The 13,065-nt window shown below is 38.7% G+C and overlaps 2 protein-coding genes across 2 annotated transcripts in view; one reads left to right on the plus strand and one right to left on the minus strand.

Moving 5' to 3' along the window:
• Positions 1-587: 587 nt before the first annotated feature.
• DHRS7C (dehydrogenase/reductase (SDR family) member 7C) lies at positions 588-4,201 on the plus strand (the record flags this gene model as incomplete). The annotated part of the gene is made up of 4 exons (XM_010282226.1): positions 588-798; positions 1,339-1,431; positions 3,247-3,402; positions 3,894-4,201. Coding segments are annotated over 4 exons (669 nt in total), but the record flags the coding sequence as incomplete, so codon positions are not given.
• Positions 4,202-12,700: 8,499 nt separating this feature from the next.
• The window catches only part of LOC104616915 (putative germ cell-specific gene 1-like protein 2), a 12,617-nt gene continuing 12,252 nt past the window's right edge, over positions 12,701-13,065 (minus strand). Inside the window, exon 5 of the mRNA XM_010282116.1 lies at positions 12,701-12,956. Within this exon, the coding sequence (XP_010280418.1) occupies positions 12,701-12,956 (256 nt within the window). The remainder of the gene's footprint in view (positions 12,957-13,065) is intronic.

Raw genomic sequence — 13,065 nt, forward strand, 5'->3', positions numbered from 1 at the left:
ATGACTAAGGGATCTGCATTATGTCACCATAGTACTACAGTAAGAGAAGGTGCTCAGAGTTCATTCCTCTGTCCCACAGCTGATAAAATCTACATCTTTGCAGAAATTAATCCAATGCAAACTCGTTTTGGATACCCTATAGATGAAAACCCATTCTTACCTTCCAACGGCCCCCCACGTATATGTAAATTATCTATCAAAGCACTATATCCTAGACTCTGTGGTCAGCAAAGTTGCTGCTTACAGAAAGACAGTAGCTTGGTGTGGTAGGAACCACCGCTTTTGTCTATTATCTATTTCCACTGATTACAAGAGAGACAAAACTCAATAGGGTAGAGCTAGTCCAGTTTACCCTTCCCATGGTGTTCTGCTACATCTGAATTTCAGAGTCTATGAATACCTTCTTTATAGAAGCTATGAACTGAACTACCTTCTTTCTAGCATGGGTTAAAAGAAGAAATATATTTTTTTATGAGAAAGATAAAAGCATTTTCTTCAGCATCAAGGTAAATTAATTTACAAGACAATTAAATAGAAATAAATTTTTATACAACAGGTATCCTTGAAATTAGTCTTTTCTTTATTAGACATATGCACCAAAGCTCATACTTCTGGATATCTCAGACATAAACTGCATTCAAGATGTAGTTAAGGAAATCCTGAATTGCTATGGCTGTGTGGATATACTGATCAACAATGCAAGTATGAAGGTGAAAGGAGCAGTGCAGAGCATTTCATTGGAACTTGATAAAAAGATAATGGATGCCAACTATTTTGGACCTATAACATTAACCAAAGGTATTTTAATTTTTTTTCCTGTTTTGCTGTTGCCACTTAAAGCTTGAGATCCAAGCCATTGACATTACACTGTTTCATTTGCACTTATTTTTGCCTTCCTCACTATAACCAAAACAATTCTGTGAAAATCAATGGATTGAAATTGAGGTGAAGAGGATCAAAACCAGAGTGTCTGGGTTTGGAAATACATTTTTTAAAATATCTGCTGCTTGTATTTTGCATATGGTGACTCTGTTATTTATGTGCTCTCTGCCTCTGTTACAAAGACAATTTTTTCCAACTGTTGCATGGATACAGACAGACTGACAATTAAATGTGATAATACTGCACCCTAATCTGCATGTAGAATCCAAGTAAAGTCCAGAAGACACTCAATTTCCACCTACTGGATTTTATGATACTTTTGGTTGCAGTCTTGAGATGAGCTTCATCAATCTTGTGCTATCTACACTTCATCTGTCACTTCTTTTCACTAAATACACTGAGCTCTTTTACTTATGTGTCTCTTTCTTTTTTTTTTCTTTTTGTTTTATTTTTCAGCCATTCTTCCCAACATGATCTCAAGAAGAACTGGCCAAATTGTTCTAATTAACAGTATCCAAGGAAAAATAGGAATTCCATTTCGTGCAGCTTGTAAGTCATACATAGCAAAAATGTAGATTCTAATGCATAAATTGTGAGTATTCCATGGCACTGATAATAGGTTATTAAAAGTGCTAATTTGAAATTTAATTCAGTAAACTATTAATACACACTTTGGCTGAAAATTTTTGAAAGAAATGGAACTCAAGAATAAATAGTTAAAATACTATCTTTAAAGTAGAACTACTGCTTAAGGTATGTGAGGACAAGAGGATATCAAATGTGATAGTAAGGTTTTTTTAATGATCTTAGGACATGTTCAGGAAACTTGTAGGACTAACATCTGTACTGGCATATTAGTAGAAATCACAATGGGGAATGAAGTAGTGTATAATTATAACATACTGGTAGATATTAGCTACCGCTCTGTAGAGGGACACTCATGCTCTTAATGGATTTATGTGCACGAGTTTAAAAGGAGATGTAGTAATTGTATTCTGCTTGGCTTTCCAGAAAATTTTCAAGAAGTTCCTTCATCCAAAGCTCCTAATGAAACTAAACTGTCCAGAATTATGATGAAAGGTCTTTGCATTATTAAAATGCAAAGTTAGTAGACAAAAAAATACAGGATAGATGTAAATAGATATTTTTAACTGTGGCAGGAGGTCAGAGTAGATGATGGGCTCTGAATTAAAAGGTCTGTGAGACCTCAGGACTGTGACTTACAGTTCCATGAAAACAAAATACAGTGACAGAAACTGTCAGTAAAGCAGTAGAGAAAAAAAAATTAAATCCTGTTTTCATGCCTTTGTATAAATTTATGCAGTGCCCATATCTTGAACATAGTGTGCAGTTCTGGTCCCCCATCTCAAAAAGAAGTACAAGAACTACAAAAAAGGCTCAGAAAAGAAGCAACACATTGATGAGACATCTGGAATGGTTTCCATCTGGGAAACAGCTAATTCTGTCAAGATACATTGTATTGTGTATAAAATCATGAGTAGCAGAACAGTGAACAGAAATGGTTTTTACAATGCCTCTACCAATATCTATGTTGCATGAAATGAAGCTGCCAGAAGAAAGAATTTCAAAACAAATGAAGGGAGAAACTTCTTCCCATTCCCAGAGCCCACTTGCCATATTTTAGATTATATTATACACACGCTGATTTTCACTGCAAATCAAGTCAAATACAAGGTGGATGAGTGCTTTGCAGCTCTACTGTGCTTAACACATAGTTCTGGTTTTTGGTCAAGCTTCACATACTATCATCTTTCTTTAATACCATTCTCAAGGCACTAAGAGCAGTTAAAAAAATTCTTAACATTCAGTTATATTAATTTTAATATTCAAAGCATCTTGGATTGTTGCTGCAGGGCAAAGGCCTAATTAGTTTGCAAAACACTAGTACTCCTGAATTCCAGAAATGGACACGTATTTCACTGCATTTTATTGATGTGTCACAAACTGCATCCACAGATGGTGTGGAGAGTCATCTCAGGGACAGCTGCCCATCCACCAAAAGTGTTTTTAAACTGTAGAGATAATAGAAGTATTATTCCTTAACCCAGGACCTACTAGTTCTAACTCGGAAATCCAGACACATGCTTTTGGACATTTATAGGGAGACTCACTGCATATCTCATGCATACTTGTCCTGTTCAAATGATTTTCTTTTGTTTGTTTTAAATATGTCATATGATAATTTCACTGAGTGAAATAATTCACTGTTCTTTTGCCTTTTGGCTAATCATTCCATGCTCAGTTTTCCAAACATTTATATTTCATGGAGCATTATCATACATCTATATCCATGCATTCATATATCCAAACATGCATATGTGTTTTGTGTTTTTTTTCTTTTAGATGCTGCTTCTAAGCATGCTGCTGTAGGTTTTTTTGACTGTCTTAGAGCTGAAATGGAAGAATTTGATATTTCTGTCAGCACTGTGAATCCAACCTTCATCTGTTCATACCATCGCCAACCAGCACCTGGCAACTGGGAGGCATCTATTTGGAAATGTAAGGTTTGACGCATCAAGAGAGACAGTAGATGAAGCCCATATAGCAGTATGGAGGCTTTTCCCAGGGAGAAGAAAGGAGCATAGGGAAATGGAAATGACAGTAAGGATGAGCAGATTAGGGGAGCAAAAGAAAAGAGAGATTGGAGAGGTCAGATGAGCTTGGTGAAAGAGAAGGAACATGGAAAGAGACAACTTTATCTGAGAAAATAAATACCCCAAGGCATAGGGAATGGAGGAAGAACAGAGCATGAAAGGTCCCAAAGGAGAGTTCCACTGCACTCAGGTTGCTCCTTCTCTTAGGGGCTGTGAGGAATTTACTTCAAAATTGTAAAAAGATCTTAGGAACATACCGATGAGGGGAAGGGGTAAGGGATTGAAAGTGTGTAGGAATTTAACTAATTTGACTGTTGTATCTTTTCAGCACCATTCCCTCAGATGTGCCTGTCTATCTATCTGTCTGTCTGTAGCTCTCACTCCTCTCTGATTTAGTCTTTTTCAGAAAGGTGGCATATGGTGTGCACCCAGTGGAGGTGGCGGAGGAAGTCTTGCGCACAGTGAGCAGTAAGAAGCAGGAGGTACTTATGGCCAACCCTATCCCCAGAGCAGCAGTTTACATTCGCACCTTCTTCCCTGAGCTTTTTTTTGCCATTACTGCCTCAGGGATTAGGGAAAAGCTGAAGACAGAAGAGGAAAATTGATTTTGTTCAGTTCTTTTCCCTGCTCTTGACCTGAAAAGAAGTTTGTGTTTCAAATGTTGATGATTTCTGCTTCTCACTATGGGTAGAATAAAGCAGGAGACCTTATTAAACATAAACCAGCCAATGTCTCACTTAGTGATTCACTACCATTGACACACATTCCTCTGTGGGACTTCTACTCTTCTGGATTTAGTGAATATGACAAGATGTCATTGTTTGCATTACAATAGTATTGGAAAAACTCTACTAGGACCTCTATTACTGTTATAAGAGAGTGATTCCCAATCTATATAGGCAGATTACAGTCTGGGGACCTGCAGCAATTTGTCAGAATAGTCTATCAGTGCTAGGGCTTATGGGAACTTACAGGAATAAAGGGATGGGGAAGTAGGAAGATGTGGGAGACAGAGGAGTAAAAATCGGTGGAAAATGGGGTTAGAGCCTGGATCAGAGTGTTCCTTAGATGTGCTTTTTGGAAGTACTTGCAGGATATGCAAATCGAGCCCAAATAAGGGCTTATCTAGTTCAATGTCTCATCTACAACAGAACTCTGGAGTACATGTTTAAAAGATGGATTATGAGAATGAGGCAATAATATGGAGAGGCTCACTGTATTATACTCTCCCAGGTTCTGGTAATCTGCTACACAGTTTGAAACAGATTCTGTCTCTGCATCTTGTTAAACTATCAATTTTTCACACAAACTTTTCAAATTCCTATTTGAAACATTCCATCCCTGAGAAAAGGGGCTAATCGTATATAAAAAAAGACTTCCTAATCTTTATTTTAAACTTGGTGTCAGATAATATTCTCTGATACCTCCTACTTCTTTTACTGTGAAGAGTCAAAAAGTAATGGTACTCAATTCATTCACTCCCAGTCATCCATGCACATCGTACTTTCCAGGCAGTTACTTGTTTTCCAAGTTGGAGAGCCCTGGTATGTATTCACTCTCTGTTTGTAAGAAATCCAGATTATTCTTCTTGTTCTTCTTTATATCTTTCCTTGGTTTACCTTATCTTTTTCCTTTTTTTTATCTTTTTTTTTTTCTTTTTTTAAGGTGGACAGGCCACAGCTGCATGCAGCGTTCGAGATAGATAAACAATCTGCATTCACAGACAGGCATATAGGTGTTTCTTGGGTTTTTCACTTCTTTTCTTCTTTTGCATGTCTTATGCAAATTCCTGGCTTTGAAATATTTTTCTGACTGCTACAGAGTATTGAGTTCCCTTGTCCACTCTGCTATGGATGTGCTCATGTCCAAGGTGAGCATGGCCATTGCTCATGTCAGTTGTGTAAATTCCATATATTCTCAAAGTTCTCTCACTCCTAGTCCTTCTAGGCTTGTCTTTCCTATCTCGTTTTCCCAGTTCATGTTGAGGACTTTTTGTCTTATCCTGTGAGCTGAACCAGAATATAAATAAAGCTAATGAACAGGTGTCCTGATCTTCAGGATCAACATCTAAGAGCTTAAATTCTGTCTCCCAAGCCTTTCCCCGGCCTTTCTTGTGTCATCAATATTCACAGAGATCATGACCACCTGCTTTTTTGCAGCCACTGTCAAAATGCCTTGTTTGCAGAATACCTACAAAAGAAATACTTACTCAGAAAGCATGCAACCAGACTGCACTTGCTGTTACAAGTCCCATTGCTCATATAACTTTCAACACCAGCTGCACTTATGTACCTCTTTTTATCAGTAAGAGTCACCAAACATGAAAGGAACCCTCAGTGCAAGGGGATACATGGTTATAATCTTGCGGGGATGTTAATCTTTTCCTGTATCTCTAATTCAATTGCTCTGGCTTCAAGAAACATCCACACCTCTACCCCAGTCAGGGAAGTAGTTCACAACTAGTGAGAAGTAGCCAGTTACTGCAGTACCTGCCGGAGCTTGTTCTATTTTATGTTGTAGCACTGGGATTTTATTGTTTGAATGACTATACCTTGACTATGAAGTCAAACATCTACTTTGTCCAACATTTTCTTGCTCCTCATATGAATTCTACTCCCTCAAACAAAGGGCCTTTTGCTGTCATCTCAGTTATACTTGTGTCTGTACCTCAGCAATAGCCAAGCCCTTCACAGCTCCACAAAAGCAAAATATGAAATAACTTGGTTGTTAATTATTGGTTATTGATAATTTCATCAGAAAAGGATCAGAGAATCATAGGACATCACAGCTAAACTTGAATCAACATTGTCTTGCTTTGTTGTAAAAACAAGTGGATTGAATGTTAAAATAAGCTGAATAATCCTTCTGCTCAATTTCATAATTTTTAGATATCAGCAGAAATTCTTCATTGGTTTTGAATATTTCACTTTTAAAATGTGTAACAGTTCAAGAAACCACAGTGAAAAGTGGTGAAAGTGACAAAGGTAAAACAACAGCTGTGATCTATCAAGAAATTTTTAAAGAACAGATGTATTTTAATCTAGAAAGTAGAAGAAAGTTATATCTAAACAATTTTCAAATTCCTAAAATGTGCTGCCAAAAGGATAGAACTAAACTGTTCTCTATTTCTGCTGTAGTAGGACAATGTGCTAAAATTACTGCGAAGGAGATTTACAGGGAAGGAATTTTCTGCTAAAAATAGTTAAACACGAAGGATAAATTGTCACAGAAATTTTAGAATGCCTGTCTTTGGAAGCTTTAAAGAAGAGATTAATGAGACATCTGTAAAAAAGCAATGCAGCTTTAGTTTATCCTGCCTTGAGGAAAAGAAGGATTAAGTGACCTTTTAAATGGGTCACACTTTTCTATAATTCTGTGTTTTTGTCTCATATTGAGAACAAGGTTTCTCCACTGGTAATTCTGAAGTAATATTTTTCCCTCTGGGGAAATCTATTATTTTATCTGAAGTTTTCTATTTCATTTGTCCATCTTTGCCTCACTGTCTAAATACCTGTGGATACATGTTGCATATAAAAATATTATGGTCATAAAAAGAAATATTATGAGATGAGTTCATTAAGAGATATTTTCTGTGGGCCTCAGTCATATTTTAATGGCTCAGCTTCTCACATGCTTAAAGGGCACATAATTTTATTTTAATGTGAGCTGCAGTTGCACTGTTTTAAATTTACATGTTTTGTGCTGAAATCAACTATTTCTTGGTGTTGGCCAAGAAAATTGACATTGCTGGACACAAGGGCCCTTGAAGTAAGGAAGAATTTGAAAGAATGCTACGACTGGAAAAGTCTTAGAAGTGAGGAGACTCTTGTCTAATTTTAGAAACCTGTGCTAGATATAGCCTACACAGAGCTAACCTCCCAGATCCCCTTCTTAGGCAGTGGAAAGAAACAGGTGCCTGTAACCTGTGATTTATCTGACATACAGCTTAGGAAAACATGAATTGCATCCTAGAAGTGCCTATTTCTCTCATTAGCTTAGGTAACCAGCACAACTGTTGATCTGTGTATCTGTGCCACAGGCATCTGAAGTTTACTGCAATGCCACATTCATCAAGGCTGATTGATTGGGTCAAATGAACAGGAATAAAAATGCCACAATGTTTGATAAGCTTTTTTTTTCTTTTTCCTGTTTTCAACTAATGAGGTTCCAGAACTTGTCCCAGAATTATTGATGTTTACAAATTAGGAGTCAGAAGTTAAAATAAGAGCCAGAATAGGAAATCATGGGTTGCAAATAGGGATAAGAAGTCTTGCATTTCATCAGGTGAATTTGTTTACCAGACATCCAGCAAAACACATATAACTTGAATGGTTAGCATGTGAGAAAACCAGATGGTCTGAGATTTAAGAGTTGATCAGGATGGGGGTCCTATTGCACAATTATTTAAAAGCTCTTGTCTGCATACAGTACTTTATAGGAGTGCAAACCACTGTGAGAAACAATCCTGAGGGAAGATCATATAGAAGAGACTAACCAGTCTATGTTTATAAACTGCAGGTTAAGAAAAAAATTGAGGAGTTTAAATTAGATCTTTTAAAGATCTTGTAGGTACCAACAAATGTACGTTCCTGGATGAGGTGTAAATTAATCAGTGACACCTCAGGACCAACATGAGATAGGTTAAAATGTATTGTACAGAGACCACAGTTATTATAAAGGCAGAAAAGCAGAAAGTCAGATGGAATCAGGAATAATTCCTCTATAAGGAAACTCCTCTATCACAAAGAAACAGGTAATGGAACAGTAGAAAAAAGTGGAAGGAATCAAGATCTTGTGTTCTGGTCAAAGGACTGAGTGGATACCAAACTCTCTAGCAATTGCTTTTTTCATCTGCAGAAGAGAAGGTGGCAATTTCAGAATACTGGGTACGCTGTAATGAATAAAACCAAGCTTTTCTAAAGGTGAAAGGGGAAATATCATTGCTGTCTACAGCTACCTAGTGGGGTGGTGTAGAGAAGATGAAGCCAGATTCTTTTCAGACATACACAGTGGAAGAAAAAAAGGTAATGGACACAAATCAGGATACATAAAATTCTGATTAGATAGTAGGAACTATTTTTTACACAATTACAGCAGGCAAGCATTGGGACAGGTTGCCAATGAGGTGAGGAAATCTCCCTTCTTGAATATATTCAAAACTCAACTTCTTAAGTCTCTGAGCAACATCATCTAATTGGTCTGGCTTTGAGAGGGGAGGCTGGACCAGAAACCTCCAGAGGTACCTTCTAACTTAAATTATTCTATAATTTTGTGTGAGTCTATAGGTATGGGTGAGTCGTGCAGTTAGTCTCCAGCCATGATAATGTTGATATTCCGCCAGCCAGAGAATATGATTGTCAGTTTTTCCACTGGATGCGAAAAATTGGAAGAATACCAAATACTGAAAATGCTGAAAATTAATGAAACTGGGGACAAGTTAGGCAGAGTAAAACATATATTCAAACAAACCCTGCTGAAGGCACCGGAAGACAACTTTGGTTATAAATACCTCACTGACATTCTTTTGCAAGTCTCACAGTGCTCTGTGCAATAAGATGCCAGTCTACCTCAGTCACTCTTCAGAGATGCCACTTTACATTTGTTTGTTTGTGTTCATGAGTGTTTAGAAAATGGAAATAGGTTAAATGCTAAATTAATAAGGAGAATACTATAGCAATTGTTCTTTCTAAGATTCATGTGAATGAAGTAATGGTGCACAATGACCATAAATTAATCAATTACAAAGCTAGCAGACTGCATATAACTTATTTTATCTCCACAGGATGTGAAAAGCATGAAGAAATTATGATGCTAATTTTAAATTGTACAGTCAGATGCTGTTATAAGACAGGACCCAATAGCTGATTGCAGGAAAATATAGGCTGATGAAAAGGAATTTCTGCTATTGGGTAGAGGAGCAAAACTTAAACCTTGAAAATAAAAGTTTATATAGTATTTTAAGCATACAGAAAGAAGCAATCAGTACTAAACAGAACAGAAGAAAAAGGTTCCAAATATTTCCAAATATTAGATTCAATTTTTGAGAGGCAGAAAAAGCCTCAGCCTCTCCTCATATCACATGTGCTCAGCTGTATGCTGAACTTAATCCACTTTGTTCCTGTGTTTCCAGTGTTCTGGAGCCCAAAACTAGACCCAATATTCTGTATGTCATCTAATGAATGCTAAGTGGTGAAGAATAATCCCTTCCCTGGATCTATTGGGTATGTTCCTTTCAATACAGCCCAAGTTACTGCTGGCTTGCTTTCTGCTAGGCACATTTTGAGCTTGCTGTGGTTTCAGTTCAACAAAATGCCCAAGTCCTTCTCCACAGACTTAAGCTTCAGCAATCATGGCAGCCCAGTTGTGCAACCACATCTCTTATTCCAATGATATTGCAGGTCATTGACTGCCTGTGGAGATACAGTTCCTCCCACTTGTTTCCCATGCTGTTTGCATTTGTGTACATACACTTCAGGTGGGTTTTTCTTTACCCTGTTTTATCATTCCTGAGGTCTCATTTTTTCCCATCATCTTGCACCTTTTGCAAGATCACTGTTAACTTCGATCTCATGACAAAATCTCCCTCCTCTGTTATTCCTAGATTAAAGTGTTTCTCAACAGGTTGGCCAGCCTGATCACAAAGATGCTTTTGTCCAGCTTTACCAAGTGGACCCTGTTTCTCCACAGCAATTCCTCATCCTCTGAGAGAGACCTATGGTTGTCAGAGCCTACCCCCTGCCACCAGGCCCAGTTGTGCACAATCAAGTGTTGACCCGCAGGATCCATGCCCTACTCCCAAGCCTTGTCCTTGCAGGTTCAATGAAAACGCCACCTGGGCCCTCATGTCCTACAACTTCACCCTCCCAAGTCATATAGCCACCCTTGATATGCTCAAGGTCTCCCCAGTAGTATCACTGGTGTCCACACGGATAATCAGCATGGCATTGTCTAAGGGCTGGACAGGTTTCAGCAGTCTTTCTGAAACACCTCAGATAGCCCCCAACAAACAGCAAACATCCCTGGATAACAAGTCAGGTCACCAGATAGTGGTGACCTACACCCTTGACCCACTAGTAGTGTCCCACTGCTGACACTTGCTGTGTTCCCCTGGTTCTGCTGCATGATTCAGGCTCAGCTGGCTCTGAATGCTCCCCAGAGCGAGCTTGCCAGCCTCTTGCCTGCTGCCAGAGACCAAAACTATTCTGCAGGTGCAGACCTGCCAGTGGAGAAAGAGCCATCCTTTTCTTGCCAGAAGCTGCAACATCCAGCGTTCCTCGTCCTGGGAGTCTCCAGTGAGCACAGTCTCTGGCTGTTCTTTCTGTGCATTATAGGGGTTCAGGGCTCTCACCTTTGCAGTGTCTCTGTGAAGAGACCGTCAATCTCTTTTTCATCATCCCTTGTGCTATGCAGCCTTCTCACCTCCTCCCACAGATCTTTAACTTCAATAGATCTTCTCAGTCACGGCACACCTTCTACAGGTAAGGGTGCTGCTTTCACCTGCTCCAGCTTCAGCAAGTGGCCACAGGCACTCCCGGCAGCCCCAGACCCAGAGAGTTGAATTCTTCTTTGGGAGACCAGTCTGGGCCAAGATCTCCGCTGTGCCTAAGACGGTTTGCTCCAGTTGGTGCTGGGGGCAATGCCCACTGATGTGTTACCACCAGTGCTGGGCGCTCACACACTGCTTTCAGCAGTTTCTGCTGTTCTGAAAAGCAATGCTCTGGGCCCTAGGCTTGCAAGTCCAGCAGTCATATAGTTTTCTTCCTAGCACTAATTGTATGAGTGCTTGAAACTCCCTTATTGGGGGTTGGCTTTTCCCACCTGCAACCTGGATCTGAGAAGCTTTGAACTTGCTCCCAGAAGAACTAAAAGCAGACCCCAGAGCTGTTGCACAAAATGCAAGCACCAGCAGCTAGGAACAGTCCAAGCAGTGTCTGAGGTCTGTGCCTGCATCCTGCCCACAAACTGCCTGTCCTGAGGTCACAGAACTCCCAAGGGCCAGTTACACAGCAGATAGAGGCTGGGCACCACCTCCCTTCTGAGATTGGCTTATATGTTGTTTTGTTATCTGACCTTATTGTCTCTCAGTTTTCCTCTCTTGCCACTAATGGCCCATGGTTTCCTTCTGAGATAATTGTTTTTAATTGTGCTACTCTATTATCAGCTCCACGTTGTCACTGTTCATAAACTGACCTACTATAGATCCTGCTGGCATTAAAAGTTCAGACTATATTTATGTTAGGATTGTTCTGCCTGAAAAAAATGTATAGTGATTTTTCTAAAGCCCAGAGCTTCTCGATATACTATGTAAGGCCTCTGACACCCAGCGTTCATGAGAGCTTTTACTAGCGAGCTCATTCACAGGAGTATTCATACAACAATGAAGAAAAACTGGTATCCAACAGAGTAAGCACACATGGCTTAGTTCCATGGGGAAGCTCCACCTTGATCCTCAGAGTGGAACAGCTGCCTATTCCACATCTATGAGGATCGTAATCATTTCTACTTCCCCATATTTCATGTGATTTTAGATTATTCTTATGTATAACAATCACAAATCAAATTTTAATTGATTCTGACACATACCTAGAGAATTTCATAGGTGAGTTGTGTGGTGTCTACAACCCATGTATCTTCCACATTTTTATTTGCCTTCCTAGCCATTTTAAGTGAGTAATATTTACATTGAAAGCTTCTTCCTTCTATTAGCCTTTCTTTCACAGCAAATCCTAGCACTATGCATGTGGTGAAACTCTTGAATCATAAACTGTAATACACAGATTTTCCTGGAGAGATTGTACCTCTAATAACAAACATTATTCAAGCCATGCACCACATATGGGCTGTCTTATTTGCTGTCCTGCTCTTTGTGGGTTTTTGTTTTGGGATGGAATTTTTTACAGTTTTTTCAATAAAGAATTAGGGTAGAAATCTATAATGCTCTGAAATTCTAACAACCTCACATACTTTATATCAGCATTAGAGACTGTTTAAAAATGACAGCAGTGGAGGACCTGTGTCACTGTCGTCTTCTGAACTGAGACTGATGAATCTACTTTTCCAATACTAAGACTTCCTTGAAACATCCATGGCAATATAATTTCTTTATTAAGAAAAATAATTAATGCTACACAAATATACATTTTTATTAATTAATACTGTTTCCTTCTGATGTTTTACAGGGTGCCTTGAGATACGGTTTAAATTTACAGAACTGAAATAGTGGCCAGGTGATGCAAACCTTTTACTGGGTGTGCAGGGTCCTCTGTACTGTTGTGAAAAGAGCTCACATACACGTTGCAAGATTTCTCTGGAGACGTATAATCAGGAAACTTGTATTTAATCTTTAAACTCCTTTCCAGTGTTTTTCTTTTGTGCTTGAATTCCAAAATAGTTTTTGTATATCTGTTAATAGTGGTGACAGCTGCAGCCATACAGCAAGCGAAGGAAGCCCATGCGAGGCTATAAACAAAAAGGTTTATCAAAAATTAGCAGAACAGCTTCATATCCAAGTCCTTCAATTTTATTTTTGAAAATCTGCATACATGTGATTGTATTGGTGTGTATTAGG

Source organism: Phaethon lepturus, unplaced genomic scaffold (genome assembly GCF_000687285.1).
Source record: "Phaethon lepturus isolate BGI_N335 unplaced genomic scaffold, ASM68728v1 scaffold4710, whole genome shotgun sequence".
NCBI lineage: Eukaryota > Metazoa > Chordata > Aves > Phaethontiformes > Phaethontidae > Phaethon > Phaethon lepturus.